This window comes from Neophocaena asiaeorientalis, unplaced genomic scaffold (assembly GCF_003031525.2).
Source record: "Neophocaena asiaeorientalis asiaeorientalis breed wild unplaced genomic scaffold, Neophocaena_asiaeorientalis_V1.1 scaffold346, whole genome shotgun sequence".
Classification (NCBI taxonomy): domain Eukaryota; kingdom Metazoa; phylum Chordata; class Mammalia; order Artiodactyla; family Phocoenidae; genus Neophocaena; species Neophocaena asiaeorientalis.
In genome coordinates, this window is record NW_020175400.1 from 1365560 (window position 1) to 1387621 (window position 22062).

Genomic DNA, 22062 nt, shown 5'->3' on the forward strand with positions numbered 1-22062 from the left:
CTTACGTGGTCACCAGAACCTAACAGCACTCGTAGTTCTGAGCGTCACCCGTCTCTCTAATGAATCCCCTTCCTAACATCAGATCCCTTAATTCCTGAGGGTTGGCCCTTTGTCTTCTTGTCTCTCTCTGAGAACAAGAAGTTTTCCCTTTTTTATGGCTCAGCACTCCTGTTTCACCTGGCAGAAAGCCCTGGATTGGTCCCTTGATACAAAGCCAGGCTGTTTTACAGGCTTTAAGAGCCAGGAGAGGGCCCTTCAGCTGCCCAGCCTTAGTCCTCTGGGTTCTCAATTCCTCTTTATCCCCCACTCCCAGCCTATGACCAGGTAGCTTTACTGCCACCATGTCTTCCATGTAATATTCCTCTTCTCTCTTTGTTATCTTCCTCATTTCCTCTCTCCTGGATTTTTGTGGGTCTCTCCTCATCCCTTTTCTTCCGTCCTCTCCTCGCCAAGTTTGAGGGCCCTTCCTGATCTGGCCTCGGCCTTCCAACCCTTCTCCTTTACTTTCCCTACCCTCCAGTTGAAAAGAGCAGCTCTGCTCAGTAGTCGTCCACCACTTCCTCTCTCTCTAGGCCTTTGTTCTTATTCCTCCCTCTCTGGGGATGTTCATTTCCTGTGTCCCTAAAGGGCTCGCCTCAGTGCCGAGCCCCAGAGGCCAGCGTGGGCTCTTCCCGGTCTACCCTTGAGCAGCACTGAGCCTTCGCTCTTGTGGGCCTCCCCCGGCTTCTCCTTCCGGGCATGGGTATTCACATTTTGTCCTTTCCCCTGACTAGAGTATAAAGTCCTCAAGGGCTGAATCCATGTCTTACTCACCTATGCCACACCCATGGTAACGCTCAAAACACCTTCCCTAGTAGACAGGCAATAAATATGTGTTAAATCAATCACTTTTACAAAGATAATTGGTTTGGCCAAAGGTGGGATGGCTTCCTTCTAACACAGTGAATGTGCTTCTTCTCCCTTTTAGTTGTGTCTTTCCCCAGCCCACTGAAGGAAGAGAATCTGCTAAACATTCCCAAGCCACTGCCAAAACAGCTGTGGGAGACCAAGGAGGTGGGTGGACAGCTATGTTTTTTGTCACTGAATATTTGTACTTCAGAGGTCATCGTCAAATTCTGCTGAGGAGAAAACAAGAGGAATTGGGGAAAAGGCAGCGCGGATGTCTGGGGACAGAGATAGGAAGAATGTACTAGGGAATGATGGTTCAAATGAAAATTATCGTTGTTGATGAGCTAGTACAGTGATCTCTTGCCTTCCTAATTTTCTGAATTTACTCATTCAGAAAAACCTGTTGGTCCTTCACATCTCATTTGTATTACAAGAAGCACTGAAACCTGGTTACAAGTCACAGGCAGATTTTTCTGTTTTGTAGCCAACAGTGCCTTCCAGTCACCAGCTTCTGTCCAGAATTGCTGGTTTACCAGATACTACTTTCTTTAATCAAGGCCATTTGACCCGAGTCCTCCAGAAGTCAGAAAGGAAGTGCTCTGTTAAATGGTTTCTAAGAGCCTTCGAGTACTTGTCCCTGTCTCCACCATGGCTCTCTCTGTAAACTCACCTGCTGTGGAAGAGAGGGAGGTCCCAGCAGTACCTGAGTTGGCCTTTCTTCCCATAGAGAAGCTGTTGCCTTTGAAAGAAAACAGTGTGTCTGCCCTGGCCCTGAGATGTGCTGTTGCAGTTGCTTGTATTGTCTCGTGCTTGACCATCGCCACCTGTTCAGGCTTCCTTTAGTCAGTTCCAGTTTCTTCTGCCAAGTCTACCAAAGTCATCATTAGCATTAGGGTGGGCTTGAATGGTCTTTTGTAAAAGCAAGATGTTTTGATGTTTAGTCTTTTGGGGAATAAAAGAGATTTAAAATTCACATACTTAAACACAGGAGAAGCAGCCCACTGTCTTTGGCTATGGAGGCGCAGGTGGTTTTGGAGGCTTTTATCGGAGGACAACTGTATCTTCCCCACAAAGTGGGCAATGGCATCCACTCTTCCCCAAGTACCAGGGAAGATGTGCTCTCTCTGGGAAGAGGTGTTCGTCTCCTCTTTTAGTTCTTTTTTTGCCACACCACACAGCTTGCAGGATCTTAATTCCCTGACCAGGGGTTGAACCCAGGACCACGGTAGTGAAAGCGCCGAGTCCTGACCACTGGACTGCCAGGGAATTCCCCTCATCTCTCTTAGTTCTTATGGATTTGCAGTTCTCCATAAATCATTTCTGGGCTAAGAGTTGAGTCAATAGGTTCATTCATTTTATATATATATATATATATATATATATATATATAATCCTGGGTGCAGGCATACAGCAATAAACAAAATGAAAGTCGCCCCCATCCTGGAATTTAGATTTTAGTTGAAATATTTTTTTTCTTCTGACATTAATTTCCTCTTTCTTCATCCTGTTTTATTTTTCTCTTTTCTTCTTTTCCTCTCAGGCCAACTGGAAAATGAATGTTTATTTAAAAGCTCTGTATGAAAAACATTGGCCTTTTATAAGAAAATAATATTCATCTAGAAGATAAATTAAGAAAGCATCAAATTAAGAAAATTTGTTAATATTATGCCTCCGTTATGCCTGGAAAAGTCTAGTCAAAGCTTAAATGGCCGGCTTCCCTGGTGGCGCAGTGGTTGAGGGTCTGCCTGCCAATGCAGGGGACGCAAGTTCGTGCTCCCATCTGGGAAGAGCCCACACGCCGCGGAGCGGCTGGGCCCGTGAGCCATGGCCGCTGAGCCTGCGTGTCCGGATCCTGTGCTCCGCAACGGGATAGGCCACAACAGTGAGAGGCTCGCGTACTGGAAAAAAAAAAAAAAAAAGCTTAAATGGCTGCCTTGTGGGGATGCTGTTTATATGTGCTGACTCTCATTTGCACTGACTAGAGTCCCAAGATACCTGCAAAGACGCTTTTTAAAAAGTTGAATTTGGCTTGACAGTAAGCCCAGATTTCTGTGTCTCTCCCCAGATCCAGTCCCTGTCAGGGCGCCCTCGATCCTGTGATGTCAGAGGTGGCAGGTAAGTAATGTTCTTTCAGTTCTTGGCTCGGAGGGCATCCTGAAGGTTTTCCCAAAAGGAAAGTCTTACTGCTTCATCAGAGAACTCTTGAGAAATTTCACTTGTTATATATAAGTTGAAAGTCAACTGAATTTTCACAAAACAACAGCTCCCTTTTGGTACTCATATATCATTTAAAGTAATTATATTACATAATTGCAATAACAAATAAAACCGCCATAAATACATTAGAGAATAACACAGCTGACTCTCAGTAAACACACAACTCCACGGGTAGAAGCAGAAGCGTGCCCGCGTTGGGAGGGGCCCACCAGCCTCGCACCTTTGGCAGCTGTGGGCCCCTGGCAACTTGCTGACACAGAAGTTAACTAAGAGAGTTTGTACAAATGTACTGAATGCCACAGAACCATACACTTAAAAGGGATAAATTTTATGTATGTATGTTTTACCACAATTTTTTAAAAATTAATGGAAGATGCATAAATAGGAAAATTTGCAATATAAAAAGAATTTCTATGGAACAATTAATTAACGTATTTAGGAGTATACAACTTTACTCCCTGAAAGATTTGAGACAGCTTTCAAAAATATGTGTAGTACTAAAAGATTAAGATGTTCTTGAGGAAATTGGGACCAAGGAAGCACACGGAGACGACAGTTAAGGAAGCCCACACGTTGACAGACACTGTGAAGACGCAAAGACAGAGCCCATCAGTGCCATCACTTGAGTGACACAGACGCTGGGCGATTCTCGCGCAGGTCTTCGCAGAGAGGGCCGAGCCCTTGGGACGCACGGGCGGTGTCCGGAGAGCGCCAGGGGAGCCACCTGGGGCTGTTGACCACAGCATCCCTCAGGGCTGCCCCATGGGCTTGGAACCAAAACCCGCTCAGAAGCGGCAGCTCTTTCCGGGGCCAAGATCATGTGGCTTGAAATCAGGACCCTTGCCTGATCTAGCTGAGTACAAGCACGCATTTCAGAGGGTCTGCAGAGGAACTAAATCTACATCAGGCCATCCTATTTATCATTCTCCCCAGTAAAGCCTTTTCTGGGTATCTAACTGCAGTGAGTTCAGGGCACTCCATACTCGGTAGCTGGAGTGCAGGCATTCTTTTTGGCTAGTTAAATATAAACGCATGTAATTAACAGCCCGCTGAGCCGAGATGATTGGAAATTCAAAAAGCCAGCCAGGACACATGACTGGAGAGAAGACCAGCACCCCTAGAGGTGTAGGATGTCCCCACAGATAGGGCTGAGATTCTTCTCAAGAGCTCATTTTGGCTCAATCCTCAGACAAAGGAGTGATGGAGGCCCCGAAGGCCTACATTTCAGAAGGGGGCTACGGTACTTTAAACCCCTTGTCCCCACCCCCCGAGAATCTTGAAGGAGCTGTTTCTTAGATAAGGAAAGTTGCTTTCTTGTTCTTATGTTAGAGATAGAATTCTATTCAGTGATTCCTATTCATTCAGGTATTGATTGACCCCCTAATTCTAGGCACTGGAGTAGAGCAGTGAACAAAACAGATCAAGTCTCTGCTTTCAAGAAGCTAATGCTCTAGTGGAGCGAAATAGGCAAAAACAATTAAGCAAATAAATATATGTCATGTGTTGGTAAATGCAGTGAAGAAAAAGCACAGTAAGGAGAGAGGCAATGAAGGGTGTCTGGGATAAGATGATATGTCACCAGAACCTGGATGAAGGGGAGGGAAGGGCAGAGGGGACAGCAAGACCCTGAGTGCAAAGACCCTGAGGCGGGAGCATGCCTGCAGAGTATGGAGGCTGGTGTAGCCTGACTCAGAGTAAGGTCAGAATCATCAGAGGGTTTTGAACAAGGGAGAACATAATCTGCCTTATATCAGATCCAAGAGATGACTCCAGCAGGTCGCAACTATATTTGGAAAGTTACAACTTGTATTCCTCTCAACTGGAGAGAAATTGCTTTGAATGTCACTGACGACCTGGGTCGTGTTTGTCACAGTTACCTTCTCCATCCTTGCTCTGTGCCGCCAGACGCTGTCCAGCCTTCCCCCCGCCTCCTTCTGCCTTCATTCCGACCTAAGCACCCATGGAGCTTTCTTCTCTCTATCAGAGAGCCCATCTGCCCTCATAGCAAGCAGCTCTGGGTTTTCAAGTTTATTTCCTAGTCCTTGGCCTTAACACTGCAACCAGCCATCTGAGAGACAAAGTATCACATTCAGTTTTTCTACAACCAAAATCATCCTTCTTCCTCATCCATCAAATCGGACACCTTTCCTGCTTCCCCATTTCTTTTCAAACCTCCACAGTTATCCCAGTCCTACTTTTACTAGGAAAAGAGAGACCATCAGGAATGAATGCTCAGCTTCCCTCCCGCCCCTACTTCCCCCCTCGCCATCCATTTTTGTTTCTAGTCTTAGGGACACAGGTGTCCCTCTGTTCAAGACTGTTAGCCTCACCCATGTCCTTGACCCTTCCTGAGGCCTCTCTCTCCTGCTTATCCTTCCCTCTTCTATGTTTTCAGCCTTTCCCTCTCTACAAGGTTTTCTCTCTGCATTTAAATATACTTAAGGACTCTGCACTAAAAAGTCCTTTCGTGACCCTGCATTCCCTTTTAGTTACTTCCTTCTCATTTCCAGAATTCTCAGCCACACTTTCTGAAAGAGTATTTACTCTCGAGGCCCCCTCACTGCTTGTCTATTCCTCAACCCACTGTGGCCGGGCTTCCACCCCCACTGTTCCGATGGAGCTGTCCTCAGGAGACATCCCATGACAGGTCCTCCCATATTACAGAAACTCAGTGTCTAAAGCAGAATTCGTTGTCTGACCCCACCACCTACCCTTATCCCCAGTCTACTGGTGTGCCTCCGTGTTCCCTGTCCTGGTAGGGGTGGTTCCACCGGTCCCCATGGCAGAAAATCGGGAGTCATTCTTGAGTACTTGCTTAAATATCTCCAGAAGCCCTCCCTGTCTCTCCATCTCCATGCCCTCATTATGTCTAGTCTGATTTTCAGCAGCAGCATAACTCACCTCTCTGCCTCCAGGCTCTGCTTCTCACACCCTGTCCTCCCTCCCCCAAGTCTGTCCTAAGAATGATGATGTCTTTTCCCTGCTCTCACCTTCCACTGGCTTCTTGTCATCAATGCGTCAGTTTAAGCCTCATGTGCTTTCTGCCTCCTCCTCCAGGCCCATCTCCCATCATATCCACCCCTCCTAAACTTGACCTTCCTGCGGCAGCTAAGTTCCTAGGGCACACAATATAGTCACGTGCCTCTCTGCTTTGCCTGTGCTGGGAACTCTACCTGAAATGATTTCCCTGTTTAGAGCGTCTGAATTCTCGAGCCTTCCAACTCAGTTCAGACGTCCTCCAGGAAGCCCCCTCCAGCCTGCTGGTCATTCCCTCCATACCTTATACCATCAGGTTCTGTCACTGTACAGTAAGCCCCCTACACACGAACCTTCAAGTTGCAAGCTCTCAAAGATGTGAGCGTGCGTTCACATGTCCTGTCACGTAAGTTAGCTCACGTGTCTGGTGTACATGGTCACGTGTGTGCGTCCTCTACAAGTGGCTGTGCTTTTGTGTTCTTTACAGTACTGTAGAGAGTACAGTACTACAGTGTCTTTATTTCAAGCCCAGCATGTCCGGAAGCAAGCGTAAAAGCAGTGGAATATAGCCAGTTGTGGTAGTTGGGTATCTAGGCTAACTTTGTTGGACTTACAAACAAATTGGACTTATGAACGCGCTCTCAGGATGGAACTCGTTCGTACGTAGGGGACTTACTGCACTACTGAATGGTATTATGTTGCAAGTTGTTTTCTTTATGGCTCTTTCTCTCTGCTCTGTCCGAGTCTCTTGAGGCCCTAATGCCAGTGGCTGGCTCCCAGGAGGCGCTCTGCTGGTGTGTGCTGTATTGAGTCCGGTGTCCTCAATCGAATTCATAATCTCTCCCCGCCGCCCCATTCCTGGCTAACGGCACTTCCTCCAACCATTCTCCTCCTCTTCAGCCTCTTTGTTCTCTTCCTAGATCATACCTGAACCACACAGGCGCTTCTGACTGGTTCCCCGCACCTCTCTTTCTGCCCCCTTAAGCCATCCTCCACACTGCAACCACAGTGGCGTTTCTAAAATGTGATTCTGATGCTCCAGCTTAATCCTGGGCTCCCTGTCTCCTGCCTTCCCTGACCCAGACTCTTCAGAGCATCATGTCATCATGCCCTTGTTTTCTCCCTTACCTGCCTCCCCCACCTCATCTCCTGTCCCCTGTTCCCCACTCTGCCCCGACACCTTGGCCATGCTGCGCTGCTTGCAGTTCCATGTGCACAGGGTCATGTGCTTGGTCAAGGCTTCCCTTCCCCACCCAACCTCACAACCCCAACTCCTGCTTCTGCGTTCCCAGCGTCACTTGTATCAGACCTGGCCAAGCGAGCTTCCTGCCGTACTGCAATCGCTTGCCTTACCGGTCTGTCTCTGGCCTGCCCGTGAGCTCTAAGAGCAGTGCCCCCTCAGCCTGGGCCACGCAGCCCCTCCCTGGGCCCACACTTCAGAGGTCTCTGCTCCCGTGGAGTAAGGAGTCCAAGGAGCCACAGGGGATGCGGAGCTTGGCCAGAGCTGGCCCCTAGGCTGGGATATCCATAAGCGTGCCCTGCGGTGCAGAACAGGGCTGGGGGGAGAGATGGTGGCGTGGACTGAGGGTCGGGGCTGCCTCTCTGCACGTTCTAGTGTGGAGCTCCAAGGAGTCGGAGAATTCTAAACTTGAATCTGGCCTTCCAGGCTATTACAAAGGTACAATTTGTCAAGACAGAAACATAGAACATAATTCATTTAAAGATTTACTGATTTGATTTATAACATTAAAAAATTTAAACTAGACGGTGTATTAGGCCTCCGTTTATACTCTTGCTCCAGGCCTGCACACACCCTGCTCATTCATCATCCCACCTCCAGCACTTAGCCCAGTGCCTGGGCACAGAGTGACCACCCAACAGATTCTGACAAAGGAATGGTCACATCTCTTTCTCACTTTAAAGTTTATGAAAACTGTAATTGAAAAAATATATCTTGGAAGGCATCTGGTTGATACAGAGATACTTTTTTTGGTAGGAGAGATAAGTTAGCAATGTAACAAAAAGGAACTGAATAAGTAGAAAGCAGTGCCTCACATTTTATATAGTGCTTTATAATTTTCAAAGTACTTTTGCATCAATAATCTACTCTTATCTCGGAAAATATTCCTGTAACGTGGGCATCCTTAGTCCAACATACCAGGTAAGCAAATCGCACTTCAGAGAGGTTAAGCCAAGGATGCAAGTTTTCAGAACAAGGAAGAGGCAGAGTCTACACAAGGACTTAGATCTTTGGTACCAACTGCTTTTATTGAACAAGGAAAAGTATCATACATGTCCTATTCCCCAGAGCAGCGGAATGCATTTTAGAAAGTAATACTTATCTTTCTTTTTTCAGCGCTTTTCCACACAGTGGTCAAAACATGGGCCTCTCACCCTTTCTGGGAACCCTGAACACTGGGGGGTCGTTGCCAGATCTAACCAACCTCCACTACTCAGTGCCCCTGCCCGCCTCCCTGGACACCAGTGGCCACCTCTTTGGTAGTATGAGTGTGGGGAACAGTGTGGGCAACCTTCCCGCTGCCATGACTCACCTGGGCATAAGAAGCTCTTCTGGTAAGTATTCCCCACTCCATAAGGACCTTGTCTGTGCCCCCTGGTGGCTTAACCATAGGTGGTACCTGGCCAGGTGGTGCACTGGACAGAGGCTTCCGGGGCCCTGCGCGGAATTGGTTGTCCAGCCCTGGGGTCTGTTCCTTGGGTGGGAGCAGAGTACCACTGAACACTCACCTCTGCTGCCCCCACCCCGCTTACCTAGTCCTGCTCTCCCAGTGTGATTTACACAGTCTCCTTCCTGAGAAAAAGCCATTCTCATCTTGATGGCATCGTCCCTCTCAGTCAGAGTGTACCTTTTCTTTGCCGTTGGTACCATTTTCAGTAGGAGAGTTGCCCAGAGCTCCTTCTCATACAGAATCATCATCGAATACAAATAGTAGGAAGTCGAGTTTTCTCGAATCTTTGGAAAACAGAAGATTTGGTCTGAAATTATGACAAGTAACTTGTGAATGTGTTGTCTTCTAGGTCTGCAGAGTTCTCGAAGCAACCCCTCCATCCAGGCCACGCTCAATAAGACAGCGCTTTCCGCTTCCCTAAACAGCCGCCCACAGGCATCTGCTCCCAACGCCTCTGCGCTTCACCCTTCGCTCCGTCTCTTCTCCCTTAGCAACCCGTCTCTTTCCACCACAAACCTGAGCGGCCCCTCTCGGCGTAGGCAGCCTCCCGTCAGCCCTCTCACGCTTTCTCCTGGCCCTGAAGCGCATCATAGTTTCAGCCGACAGCTCTCTTCAACCAGCCCACTGAAGCCGTATCCTGCCTCGCAGGTAAAAGCAAACGAACAGCGAAACAGACTGAAGCAGTTAGGAATTGGATTAGGTCCTCACACCGAGCACTGTCTGGTGAGGTCTGAAATGCGGTCAGTTCTCACTTCTGTGCGAAATCAAATGATTCAGAGCGCACTAATGATTTTCCAACAGCAGATTTGTTGTGTTGATTGCTCTTAAGCAAACACTGAACAGTTTGCAGTACTCTGGTGAAGTTGGAGCTGGAGGGAAGGGTCGGGTGTAGAGGGCGCAATCCAGGCATGTCTGAAATAGCTAAGGGAAGCCAGGTTGGGATTTTAAATTTGGTATGGAAAATCAATAATTGACTCTAAGAGCACTTTGAGCCACAGAGGAAAGCCATGGAAGACATTTAAATACCTTCCTGAAGCTTGGATGTTGGATTAGACCTCTTCCCTAATTACAGCAACAGATTTCATCAACAATACTTCTATTGTTGATGAAATACTAGGTACAGTAGGATCATATCTCTGTAAAAGGACCCAAATAAATCTGTTTAGAAAGAGGCACATTTTGAAGTCACAAGCCTGTTACAGAAATTTAGGGTGGGAAGGTCATATTTTGACTTGTTGACTTTGTTTCTATTCTAAGTTCTTAGGGTGGCTCTTACTACCATCATGAATGAATATGTTTTTAACCTGTTGGTCACTCCCTAGATACATTATAACATCACTTACCACTTCACTATAAATGAGTAATGATTTAGCAAGAAAGAGTTGACAGAGCACAGCAGAAGGAGTTAGCAGGTCCAGTTATTAGTCACTCTTTACCACTTAGTAGCTACGGGATTTTTATTATATGAGTAATCCCTTTCGGGATAGGGTAAGAGGGTATTTCATAATTGTTTTTTTAGTGCTTATTTTCATGTTATTGGATTGCCTTTAATTCTATTTTGCACGATTATTTTATAGGATATAAAAATATTACTCCTTCTTTCTAGTTACATTTTAAGGAGAGATAAAAAGCATCCTTTTAAAGATATTTTCATTTTTTGTTTGCTTAATATTTTAAAATATTTTTTTAAAAACCAGTGTTAAAAAAAAAAAAAAAAAAAAAACAGTGTTATTCGTGCACATAATTTAAAAAGTCAAATACTTCTAAAGGGCTTGTTGTGAAATTACAGTTGTCTTCCCCTCCCTCCCCGACTAGCCATATTTCTCACTGTCTGGAGATGGCTACTTTTGACCATTTTAGCTACTCTCTTTGGTATATCAGCATTATTTCATGCTTATTTTGTTCTAGATTTTTAGTGTTAGGTACTATCTAATGACATCCTACAGTGGAAGATTAGGGGTTAGTTCTCTTTCAACTCCCCCAATCCCCTCACTCCCCACTCCCCACACGTATTTCCTACTCACCCTCCTCATCTTCACAATGTGGTTTATTATAGTTTTGTTTAGAGCAATACTCAGTGTTTAGTGTTTTCATGGTTATAATAATGCAATCAGAGTTGAACCATAGTTTACTGTGAAATAACAAAATGAACATCTTTTTCTCCTGGGAGTTAATAAATGTCTTACTTTTTTCTCTGTATGTATTACTTATTCAATCCCAAACTCTCAGGGTTGGGTAGATCTCCTCTCAATACAGTTACAAATGAATCCTCTAGTAGCTTTACAAGAAAGAGTACATGTGACCTGGTGTGACTTCACCGTGTCTTCATTCTGCCCACCATTTAACTAATAATTGGTTAAGCATAGAATTCACATTTTAAATAATTTTCTCTTGAAATTTTGAAGGTATTAATCCATTGCCTTTTAGTTTCTAGAGCTGCTATTGAGAATTCCAATGACATTCTGATTCTTTTTTTTTTTTTCCATTCTGATTTTTAATACTTTGAATTAAATCTCCTTTTTTTCCCCCCTCGAGAGGCTTGTGGGATCTTCTTTTTGTCCCTAGTGTTCTGAAACTTGAAGATAATGTGGCTTGATATGAGTCTGGCTCTTTGGTGAGTTTCTTCAATCTGGAAACTCATTGCTTTCATTTCTGGGAAATTTTCCTTAATTATTTCTTCAACGATTTCTTCTCTTCAGTTTTCTCTGTTTTCTCTTGAATGTATGAATGTTGGATGTCCTGTACTTTTCCTCTAAACGTCTTATTTTTCTCTCCTCTTTTCTCTCTCTGTCTTTGTTCTCTTCTTTCTGGAACAGTTTCTCACCATTATTTTCCATGCTTATGTTGAGGTTTTCATGTCTGCTCTCATACTTTTAAATTGCCAAGAATTTTTTTGTTCTTCTTCTCTGAATGTTCCTTTTTTATAGCGTCATACTTATTCCATGGACGCCATATCATCTTTGATCTCTTTGAGGTTTTTAGTGGTAATTTTTATTCCGGTTTCTTTTGTTTTTATTTTTTGTAATACGAATTTTCCAAATTGCATGGAAGTAGAGAACATAATATTATGAATCCTCTATACCCATCATCTAGCCTCAACAATCATCAGCATTTTTATAATCTTGTTTTATCTGTATCCCTACTTTTTTTTTATATGTATATATGTTTTGGCTGTGCCGCACGGCACGTGGAGTCTAAGTTCCCCGACCAGGGATCGAGCCCACGCCCCTTGCATTGGAAGTGTGGAGTCTTAACCACTGGACCACCAGGGAAGTCCTCCATATCCCTACTTTAAAAAAATGTATATAGAGGTACATATTACAAATAGTTTAATATGTATTTCTAACAGATAAGGATTTTTTAATAGCTCTAAATATTATAATGATAATGTTGTTTTTCATGACTACTTCTTCCTACATAGACTTCTCCAAGTTTCTTTTCTCAGTTTGTCTGCTTGGATCTCTGACTTTCATTCACATGCTTTCCTCATGGTCTGGTGATCCTTGGCGCCCTGCTCGTGTTTATGAACAGGACAGACACACACAAAAACTGACTGGAAGCTCTGTGTAGGTGGGTGGGCTTGTTGAGTATGGTCTTCATGGTAGAGTGATCTAGCTCAGCCATTTCCTTAGGGAACCTCTGGTGTCATAAGTTGGATTTTCTCCCAGCCTGGTCAGATCCCCAAAGGATGCTATCCCAATCTTGCTCCTGGCATGTGCCTGGATCCCAGCACTCTGAGAGCTGAGTTGGGAAAGAGAGGTGGAGGACTCAAGATGCGATAGTGGGCTTTCTCATAAGCCCTGTGTTTTCAGGAGTGCCTCGCCTTCTAGGGTCTGGTGCACCCCATCCAGAGACCCTGAGCTGTACTCTCTCCAGAGCACAGCCCTCAGTCTCCCGCTGCGCAAGGGTCCTGGAACCTAACTGCTGCCCACGGGCTCCTCCAGGTTTAGCTCCATCTTCACCCGCTGCTGCCTGCTGCCCCAGTTCCAGACCCCTTTAGGGATTCTGTGATGTAAACCAGAGTGTCTCTTGATTTGCCCCACTGCCAGCTTAGCATTTGGCTTTCTCAGCTCTGCTCAGCCTGCGACTCCTTGTCCATCTGCTTTTCATTTTCCAAATTTTGTTGCCATTTTCTTCTTTCTCATTATCTTTGTCCTCGTGTTGTTACTTATCCTTTCATGTTATTTATGTTTTAGTGTTGTTTATTAATGTTTATGGTTGTTTAATGTTGTTTTAGGGGTTTTAGGAGAGTTTTGGGAGACAGCAGAGCTAAATGCTTTTTTCAGTCTTCCATTTTTAACCAGAAGTTTTGGCTGTGAAAAAACAAACATGATTTTCACTGAGAAAACTGAGATGAAACTGGTTAACTTGGCTGGGTTCTGTTTTGTTTGTTTTTTAAGACAATAGAAATTGTCGTTGAATGGAAAATGTTTTGTGGGGAAGTGAGATTTGCGATATACTTTGAAGGATACAGAACTGGGCTTCTCAGAGCATAGTATAGACTATCAGGGTGAGGAAAATCTCAGGGTTTTTCCTCACTTTGACATTTCCTAATCATAAAGGACTTACTGCTAGAAACTCAGAAGCTAAGTAGTTGGTGGCTTTGTTTTTCAGATGGTGTCCTCAGATCGAAGCCCGCTCTCCTTCCTGCCCACAGAAGCTGAAGCCCAAGTGTCACCCCCGCCTCCTTACCCCACGCCCCAGGACCTCCCCCAGCCTCTGCTGCAGCAGCCCCACGCCCAGGAGCCCGCTGCTCAGCAGCCCCAGGCAGCCCCATCGCTGCCCCAGTCAGACTTCCAGCTCCTCGTGGCCCAGGTGAGTCCCACCCGGAACACCAGGAGGAGGGAACGCTTAGGTCGCCCTGAGTTCCAAGCTAAATGGTCCCCTCCTTCTTTCCTGAAGGGCTCATCTTTGACCAGCTTCTTCCCAGATGTGAGCTTTGAGCAGCAGTCCATGAGGCCAGGCCCAGCCTTTACTCAGCAGGTCAGTGGTCGCCAGGGCCTGCCTCTTCCTCGGAGCAGGAACTGCCACAGTCAGGCCTCTTCCGTGCGTGGCACCCACACCAAACAGACTCGGTACTGCACTCCTCTGACCTCAGGTGTGCTCAGCGGCTAGGAGAGCCTGGCACCGCCCCAAGCCCTAGAGGCTGGTGCTGGCTGCCTTATTTAATTGTCAGGCCTCAGCAGAGGACCTGTTTGAACAAGTGGTAGAAGACTTGTGATGACACTCTAGCCACAGAATTGTAGAGTCGTTGATGCTGGAAGGAACCGTAGCAATTCACAGATCTATCTATCGTGTTGAGGAGACTCAGACCCAGGGAGGGGCTTTCCCTCGGCCTGAGCTGCTGTGCCCTGCACAGTGTGTGGCCTCCTGGGAGCTCGTCCTGGCTGGGGCAGGGGTCAATCCTGAAGGTACTTTCATTCAGGCTTTTTCTTTTGCTTTTTAGTTTCTCCCTAACACAGACCATTTTTTAATATCCCTAGATTTTATAATATTCAATAATTATGGTTTGGGCTCCAGGATATATTATGGAGAGAAGGAAGAGCACTTTCCAGAACTTAATAACAGTAAAATAAATAAAGACAGATGTTTCCTGAATAGGCCATGGGGAAGCCTCGTGGTAAGAACCAATAGTCCCTGCCTCCCCGATTTCTAAAGAAGCCATTTGAGTCTAGGTGAGTCAATGTGTTTCTGAAAAAATGATGGAAACTCCTACTTTTGAAAGATTTTTTTAAATGGTTTAAAAATTAATTTCAGAAAAAAAAAAAAAAAAATGTAAAAAAAAAAAAAAAAATTAATTTCAGGAACAGCACCTAAAGTAGGCCCCAGAAACTGGGAACTTCATGGTGATCTGTACATATTGAAGTTTCTCTGGTACTCAAAGGTTATATAGTTAATAAGTTTTCATTAACAAAAAAATAAAGTAGGGGCCAGTTCTAACCCATCCTCATAGAGGCTTTCTCACAGAGAGGGGCTTGCCTGTGGTTCCTCCCTCTGAGTGAGAGAAGGAGAAGGTTCTGCTTTCTCATTTTTCTAGAAACCAGAGAGGAAAAGAGCCCATCACTTCCTAGGTTACAGACAGGGCCTTTGAAGGGCTCCACAGGTGGTAGTTTCCAGAGGCCTTTGTGTGCTGAGCAGGGGAGGTGGCTGAGACTAGAGGACCCGCAGAAACCATGGCCAGTGGTGTCTCCTGGGATGGCATAGAGGGCCAGGCAGCATGCAAACAGGGACAAGTGTGGCCCTCAGGGACCCCTCCTCTACCGCAGCATCCCCCTGCCTGAGCAGAATGTTCTGTGTAGGCTGTCACAGCGGCCAGGCACTCTGGGATCCTAGAGAGAAGGGACTGTAAGAGAGCGCTCACGTCTGGTTTTGCTCCGGGAGCACACTGCACTGTTCTGTCCTTGGAAACAGAGACCGTCCCTTACAACGTGACCTTTGTTGCTTCCAGGTGCCCCTGGTGCAACAGTGTCCCCGAGAACCACAGGACTCCTTTCATTTGAGACCAAACCTGTATTCCAACTGCGGGAATTTCCCAAACACCATCCTGACAGGTGAGTGCTGCTTCTTTTATTTCACTGTGTTTCTACAGATACCACTGTAAGATAGTTTAGACAACATAACATTATATGAAGCAGAAAATGAAACTTTACCTTTCTGAGATGCAGGTGTCCAGCCCCAGAGACTGTGAGGCAGTGGGGAAGGGGCCTGGTGACCCAAGTCTTTTCCGAAGTACTTAACTTCCCGTGATTGACAACTGTTCCAAGGGAGAAAACCTGCAAAACTGGGAGTTGTGGGACTGACTGAAAAGAACATAGATTCCAGAGCAAAACCGTAGGCCCAGGAGTGGTTGGGACACAGGTGATGACTGTCCTGGTTGGGAAGATGACAGGAACGGCATTTTGGGGGTTGTCATCAGTTGTGTCCTCTTAGTGACCTGGGCCCTCACGCCTCCTAATCCGCATTGTTTTCCCCTCCCGCTGCCCTTTCCAGAAGACTCGAGCACCAGCCTGTTCAAAGACCTCGGCAGTGCTCTGGCAGGCATGCCCGAGGTCAACCTAAACGTGGACACTCCGTTTCCATTGGAAGAAGAGCTCCAGATCGAACCCCTGAGCCTGGACGGACTCAGCATGCTAAGTGATTCCAGCCTGGGCCTGCTCGACCCCTCTATTGAAGAGGCGCTTCGAGCTGACCGACTGTGAACAGAAGGGAACGGGGCGGGAGGGCTTGTTTCTGAGACAGAACGGAATAGGACGGAGCCAGCTGCAGCCCTGGGCGTTAGTTATCGCGGGCTCTGACACGGAAAGAACCAATTCCTTGGCTCCCAGCTCTCAGACGAGGTCCCATCTCAGACGCCGTGGCTCATTCTAGACCAGAGCTGGGTGCCGCCCCTCAGGCCTGCGGCACAGGTCCTGTTGCTGCGGGCAGGCTGCTCTGGGGCTTCCGATGAATTGGTCGTCACCACAACCGTTACATCTTTTACTGGCCATCTAATGGGTCAATGTGTAAAAATATAGCGAGAGGCCTCAGGAGCCTTGTGTAGTGCTCAGAACCACTGATCTCAATCAACACTGAAAAAAGGACCCGGAGTGGGGGGCAGTTAGGGGCCACAGGCCTTCGGAAGTTGGCTCAGCATCCAGCAACGGTACCACAGCCCCACGATGCCTTCTCTGATCCAGCCATCGTGCCTCAGCGGCGGCAGGATATTCCAGGGCAGAGCGGAGGGCCAGGGCTCTCTCAGAGGCCTCAATTCTAACATGAAGAAGGCTTTTTACCACAAGTCCAAGAACAGACTTGAGTTAAGCAAACTGAATTCTAATTTGTTCCCCACCCCCCCCAGTTTGTAATCTCTTTTCTGCTGCTTCAGAACCCCTTTTCCTATGGACAAGAGGAAAAGGAAGACTATTTTATTCAGTCACTGAAAAAAAAAAAAAAATCCCCTGGTAAAAATGAACCTGAAGAGAACGGTGCTTCTTGGAGGCTGGGGAAGAGAGAAAGGGGGCTGCAGGTATCTCAACTCCCTCTTTTTAAAAATTTTTTTAAATGGTTTAAAAAATAATTTAAAAAAAAAAAAAAAAAAAATGTAAAAAAAAAAAAAAAAATTAATTTCAGGAACAGCACCTAAAGTAGGCCCCAGAAACTGGGAACTTCATGGTGATCTGTACATATTGAAGTTTCTCTGGTACTCAAAGGTTATATAGTTAATAAGTTTTCATTAACAAAAAAATAAAGTAGGGGCCAGTTCTAACCCATCCTCATAGAGGCTTTCTCACAGAGAGGGGCTTGCCTGTGGTTCCTCCCTCTGAGTGAGAGAAGGAGAAGGTTCTGCTTTCTCATTTTTCTAGAAACCAGAGAGGAAAAGAGCCCATCACTTCCTAGGTTACAGACAGGGCCTTTGAAGGGCTCCACAGGTGGTAGTTTCCAGAGGCCTTTGTGTGCTGAGCAGGGGAGGTGGCTGAGACTAGAGGACCCGCAGAAACCATGGCCAGTGGTGTCTCCTGGGATGGCATAGAGGGCCAGGCAGCATGCAAACAGGGACAAGTGTGGCCCTCAGGGACCCCTCCTCTACCGCAGCATCCCCCTGCCTGAGCAGAATGTTCTGTGTAGGCTGTCACAGCGGCCAGGCACTCTGGGATCCTAGAGAGAAGGGACTGTAAGAGAGCGCTCACGTCTGGTTTTGCTCCGGGAGCACACTGCACTGTTCTGTCCTTGGAAACAGAGACCGTCCCTTACAACGTGACCTTTGTTGCTTCCAGGTGCCCCTGGTGCAACAGTGTCCCCGAGAACCACAGGACTCCTTTCATTTGAGACCAAACCTGTATTCCAACTGCGGGAATTTCCCAAACACCATCCTGACAGGTGAGTGCTGCTTCTTTTATTTCACTGTGTTTCTACAGATACCACTGTAAGATAGTTTAGACAACATAACATTATATGAAGCAGAAAATGAAACTTTACCTTTCTGAGATGCAGGTGTCCAGCCCCAGAGACTGTGAGGCAGTGGGGAAGGGGCCTGGTGACCCAAGTCTTTTCCGAAGTACTTAACTTCCCGTGATTGACAACTGTTCCAAGGGAGAAAACCTGCAAAACTGGGAGTTGTGGGACTGACTGAAAAGAACATAGATTCCAGAGCAAAACCGTAGGCCCAGGAGTGGTTGGGACACAGGTGATGACTGTCCTGGTTGGGAAGATGACAGGAACGGCATTTTGGGGGTTGTCATCAGTTGTGTCCTCTTAGTGACCTGGGCCCTCACGCCTCCTAATCTGCATTGTTTTCCCCTCCCGCTGCTCTTTCCAGAAGACTCGAGCACCAGCCTGTTCAAAGACCTCGGCAGTGCTCTGGCAGGCATGCCCGAGGTCAGCCTAAACGTGGGCACTCCGTTTCCATTGGAAGAAGAGCTCCAGATCGAACCCCTGAGCCTGGACGGACTCAGCATGCTAAGTGATTCCAGCCTGGGCCTGCTCGACCCCTCTATTGAAGAGGCGCTTCGAGCTGACCGACTGTGAACAGAAGGGAACGGGGCGGGAGGGCTTGTTTCTGAGACAGAACGGAATAGGACGGAGCCAGCTGCAGCCCTGGGCGTTAGTTATCGCGGGCTCTGACACGGAAAGAACCAATTCCTTGGCTCCCAGCTCTCAGACGAGGTCCCATCTCAGACGCCGTGGCTCATTCTAGACCAGAGCTGGGTGCCGCCCCTCAGGCCTGCGGCACAGGTCCTGTTGCTGCGGGCAGGCTGCTCTGGGGCTTCCGATGAATTGGTCGTCACCACAACCGTTACATCTTTTACTGGCCATCTAATGGGTCAATGTGTAAAAATATAGCGAGAGGCCTCAGGAGCCTTGTGTAGTGCTCAGAACCACTGATCTCAATCAACACTGAAAAAAGGACCCGGAGTGGGGGGCAGTTAGGGGCCACAGGCCTTCGGAAGTTGGCTCAGCATCCAGCAACGGTACCACAGCCCCACGATGCCTTCTCTGATCCAGCCATCGTGCCTCAGCGGCGGCAGGATATTCCAGGGCAGAGCGGAGGGCCAGGGCTCTCTCAGAGGCCTCAATTCTAACATGAAGAAGGCTTTTTACCACAAGTCCAAGAACAGACTTGAGTTAAGCAAACTGAATTCTAATTTGTTCCCCACCCCCCCCAGTTTGTAATCTCTTTTCTGCTGCTTCAGAACCCCTTTTCCTATGGACAAGAGGAAAAGGAAGACTATTTTATTCAGTCACTGAAAAAAAAAAAAAAATCCCCTGGTAATAGATGAGCCTGAAGAGAACGGTGCTTCTTCTTGGAGGCTGGGGAAGAGAGAAAGGGGGCTGCAGGTATCTCAGAGACACACGAAGTCCTCCAGACAAGTTCTGGACCGTACAGGCCTCCCTCTCTACAGACCAGCTGGAGGGAGTGGCTGGAGGTCTGGATCGGGCCCACCCGGCAGCTGCGCAGCAGCAAAGGGAAGCCGTTTCTCTGTGGAATGGGGGTGGTTCATATAACCCCACTAGACCGTAAGCTCCTTGAGGGCAGGGACTTTGCCTTAGTCATCATCGAACCCCTAGCACCTAACAAGTGCCTGGCGCTGGCTGGGCAGGTGCTGCAGAACCGTGCGTCGAATGCACACGTGAACGAGTGAATGAATGCACGAAAGAATGAATCTGCTTTGCTGTGAGGCAGTCTAATCTTTCACTGTTCCTGTTCCTTACCAAATCTTCTCAGAGCTTCAGCTCTTCTAACACTTGTGCCTGTGGTTAAGTTAAGCACGCACTTTAATATGCTTTTAACACTAGGTGACCAAATCCACGGTTAGACTGCACGCCCTGTTCTCCTCCAGATTATGCGGGTAGGTGGGAACTGTCTTCTGAGTGCATCCACAGTGGTTCAGCAAACTGAGGCCTCCCACCTGCCGGGACCTCGGGGGTCCTGGCCACCTCAAAAGATCTTCCCTCTCAGACCCAGGTTTTGCTCTCGATTGTGTTAGGAAGAGATTCATTCTCTGAGGTTGAAGAAATAGTCTATAGTAAAATGAAGGCCTAATTTATGAAACCATCATTAGTCATCAGTTTCTTAGCACAAAACAGTATTAACTATATTTCCACCACCACCTGCCCGCTCTGACTTAGTCCAGGCCAGCCCTTGACCAGAAACCTGATGGGTGGGATTGGAAGCCGTCCGGGGAGGAAGGTGGGCAACGGGGCCGAATGCGGGCATGGGTAGACAGCACAGAGAGGACAGACACACTGAAGGGGGATGAAGATGCCAGAGCCTTTGCCCAGACAGCCGGTGTCCTTCCAGGAGACACCAGGGGTGTTGCTGAAGGGTCCAGACTGCTCCCACCCAAAGAAGCAAGGCTGCACCTTGTGGGTCTGAATCTGACACGTGTGCCTGGTGGCCGGAGGGGTCTGTCACAGCGTCCTGGGCTGTTAACCTCTCTAGACCTTGTCCCATTTCCTTCTGTCTTCAGGGGGATCCCTTCCCTCCAGTCTTTCCAGTAACCTCGATCATGCACTGCTCCATCTTCACTGTGGAGCCCAAGTCTTCCCACCTCACGTTCACCCTGAACCCCTGCTACTGAATTAGGAAGTCAAACCAGAGTCCTCCCTGCCTGAGCTCTGGCTCAGGGAGAGGCAGTTGGCCTCTGCTTTGAAGCCATATTTCCAGTTAAACTTCCCAATCTCAGAGGGCAGTGACTTTTTGTTAAAGTAAAAGGGACTTTCATCGTACCCAGCACCCCAGTGTGCCAAAAGAAGCCAGATCCTGGCTGCCTTTCCTGTGTCAGAGACCCCCAAATCCGATATGGCCTTTCAGACAGGGAGGAGTGCTGATGTTATCAGAGGTTTTTTTTGAACAATGGAGGTTCCAGGATAATCTGCTCTTTACACAGTGCCTTACCCACGGGGATCACTAGTGTCAGGGTCCCAACTCTCTTGGCACAGCAGCCCAGTCTTACAGCTGGAGACCCCGAGACCTACAGGACGAAGTGTGCTCCCCCTGGGCATTCGCCAGGGACTCGTGGAAATGGAGGATCCTGGGAAAAGTGACTTGTTTGGGGTAGTATAATGATGACAGTGAGGTTTAGCACTGAATTCAATTTGTTCTGAGGTCCATCCATTCCATCTTTTCCTGTGAAAAGGTTTTGGGCGTTATATAACCCACGTTGCTTACATGGTGTCAAGGACGCCCATGGACAGGGGTCGCCCTGACCTTCTCACTGCTGCCTTTGCAACAAACCAGGCGTGGTCCTCGGCATCTGAAGTGGCTGCAGACTTCAGAGTAAACTATTTTTCAGTATTTAGTTTTTCACAAGAAATCGATGGTTGTACTACTCTCATTTACTAGCAGTTAAACAGCACAGCACTAAAAACCTATCTGTATTTTCTGTTTTTCCCTTCTGTACGTTTGTGGTTTTCAGGACATACAGTGTCAGGAGAAACTTTGATGATGTCAAGATCAACATGAATTCTCCATTGTCCTGTTTCATTTCTCCTAAGTCTACTGTATATTACCCGAGCTGAAATCTATATTCCAGTCCATTTGCATATTTGAAGACATTTCCAACTCCGCCTCTCATCGGCTCTTCTGATTCATGCACAGACGGTTCCGAGCGTGTGTCTTCCACTGCTCCGTGATGGAACCATCACAGCAACTAATCAGACTTCCCGCCAGTATCCTAGTTCCCAGGTCCCTTGTTAAACAATATTTAAAGATTGGAATTTGTACAAAGTAGCTTCCAAGTTTTATAATGCATCATTTTACATCTTTCGTAATTAAAAGCAGCACAATAAGGTTGTATGTGCATTTGGTGTTTTTCTTCAGCCTCGGGTGAGGTGAACTGGCGGAGAGCCCTCCTCGCTCAGCTCAGCCTGCAGTTAGAGATTTCTGGTCCGTGGCCCGCTTCTCACGAGTTCTTAGTACTTGCTGTTGCGCCCAGTCCTGAGAGAAGTACAGAAGGAAGTGGAGGCACGCTGTTCCTTTGAAGCCACGTGGACCCAGGACAGAGACATCATTGTAGAGGCTCAGGATTCTGCTCCCCCTGCTGGCGCCCCTTCCAGACCCCCTGCCTGCCCTCCCCTAAAACCCCTCCCCTTCTGAGGTTCAGGCCACTGATGCTACTCTGCCTCACATACCGGGTCTTTAGCCCTTTCTCCCGTTTCACCAAAGACTTGGACTCTGTTTTCTACCCCCAGACCCCCTCCCCATGTCCCAGCAGGGCCCACAGCCCCGACCTATCCAACAGCAAACAGCCTCGGCTGCCTTCAGAGACCCACTTCCCCAGCCACATGCAGGGCTTGTCATAAAGGTGACTTC

At 47.4% G+C, this 22062-nt stretch overlaps 1 protein-coding gene and 1 long non-coding RNA gene across 7 annotated transcripts in view; both read left to right on the forward strand.

Annotated features, from left to right (window-relative positions):
• CRTC3 (CREB regulated transcription coactivator 3) overlaps window positions 1-16712 on the forward strand; it is a 92526-nt gene extending 75814 nt beyond the window's left edge. For 5 of the 6 annotated variants that reach the window (XM_024766494.1, XM_024766496.1, XM_024766498.1 and 2 more), the window contains 8 exons: window positions 968-1053; window positions 2954-3003; window positions 8438-8655; window positions 9121-9419; window positions 13386-13586; window positions 13674-13754; window positions 15220-15322; window positions 15762-16712. In XM_024766494.1, the coding sequence (XP_024622262.1) occupies window positions 968-1053; window positions 2954-3003; window positions 8438-8655; window positions 9121-9419; window positions 13386-13586; window positions 13674-13754; window positions 15220-15322; window positions 15762-15970 (1247 nt within the window). In that variant the 3' untranslated portion in view covers window positions 15971-16712. The remainder of the gene's footprint in view (window positions 1-967; window positions 1054-2953; window positions 3004-8437; window positions 8656-9120; window positions 9420-13385; window positions 13587-13673; window positions 13755-15219; window positions 15323-15761) is intronic. The other variant, XM_024766495.1, reaches the window with a different exon arrangement.
• A 133-nt stretch (window positions 16713-16845) lies between these two features.
• LOC112414188 (uncharacterized) lies at window positions 16846-21544 on the forward strand. Its single transcript, XR_003006098.1, has 2 exons — window positions 16846-17627; window positions 18067-21544. It is a non-coding gene; the product is annotated as an uncharacterized LOC112414188 (long non-coding RNA).
• The last annotated feature ends 518 nt before the right edge of the window (window positions 21545-22062 follow it).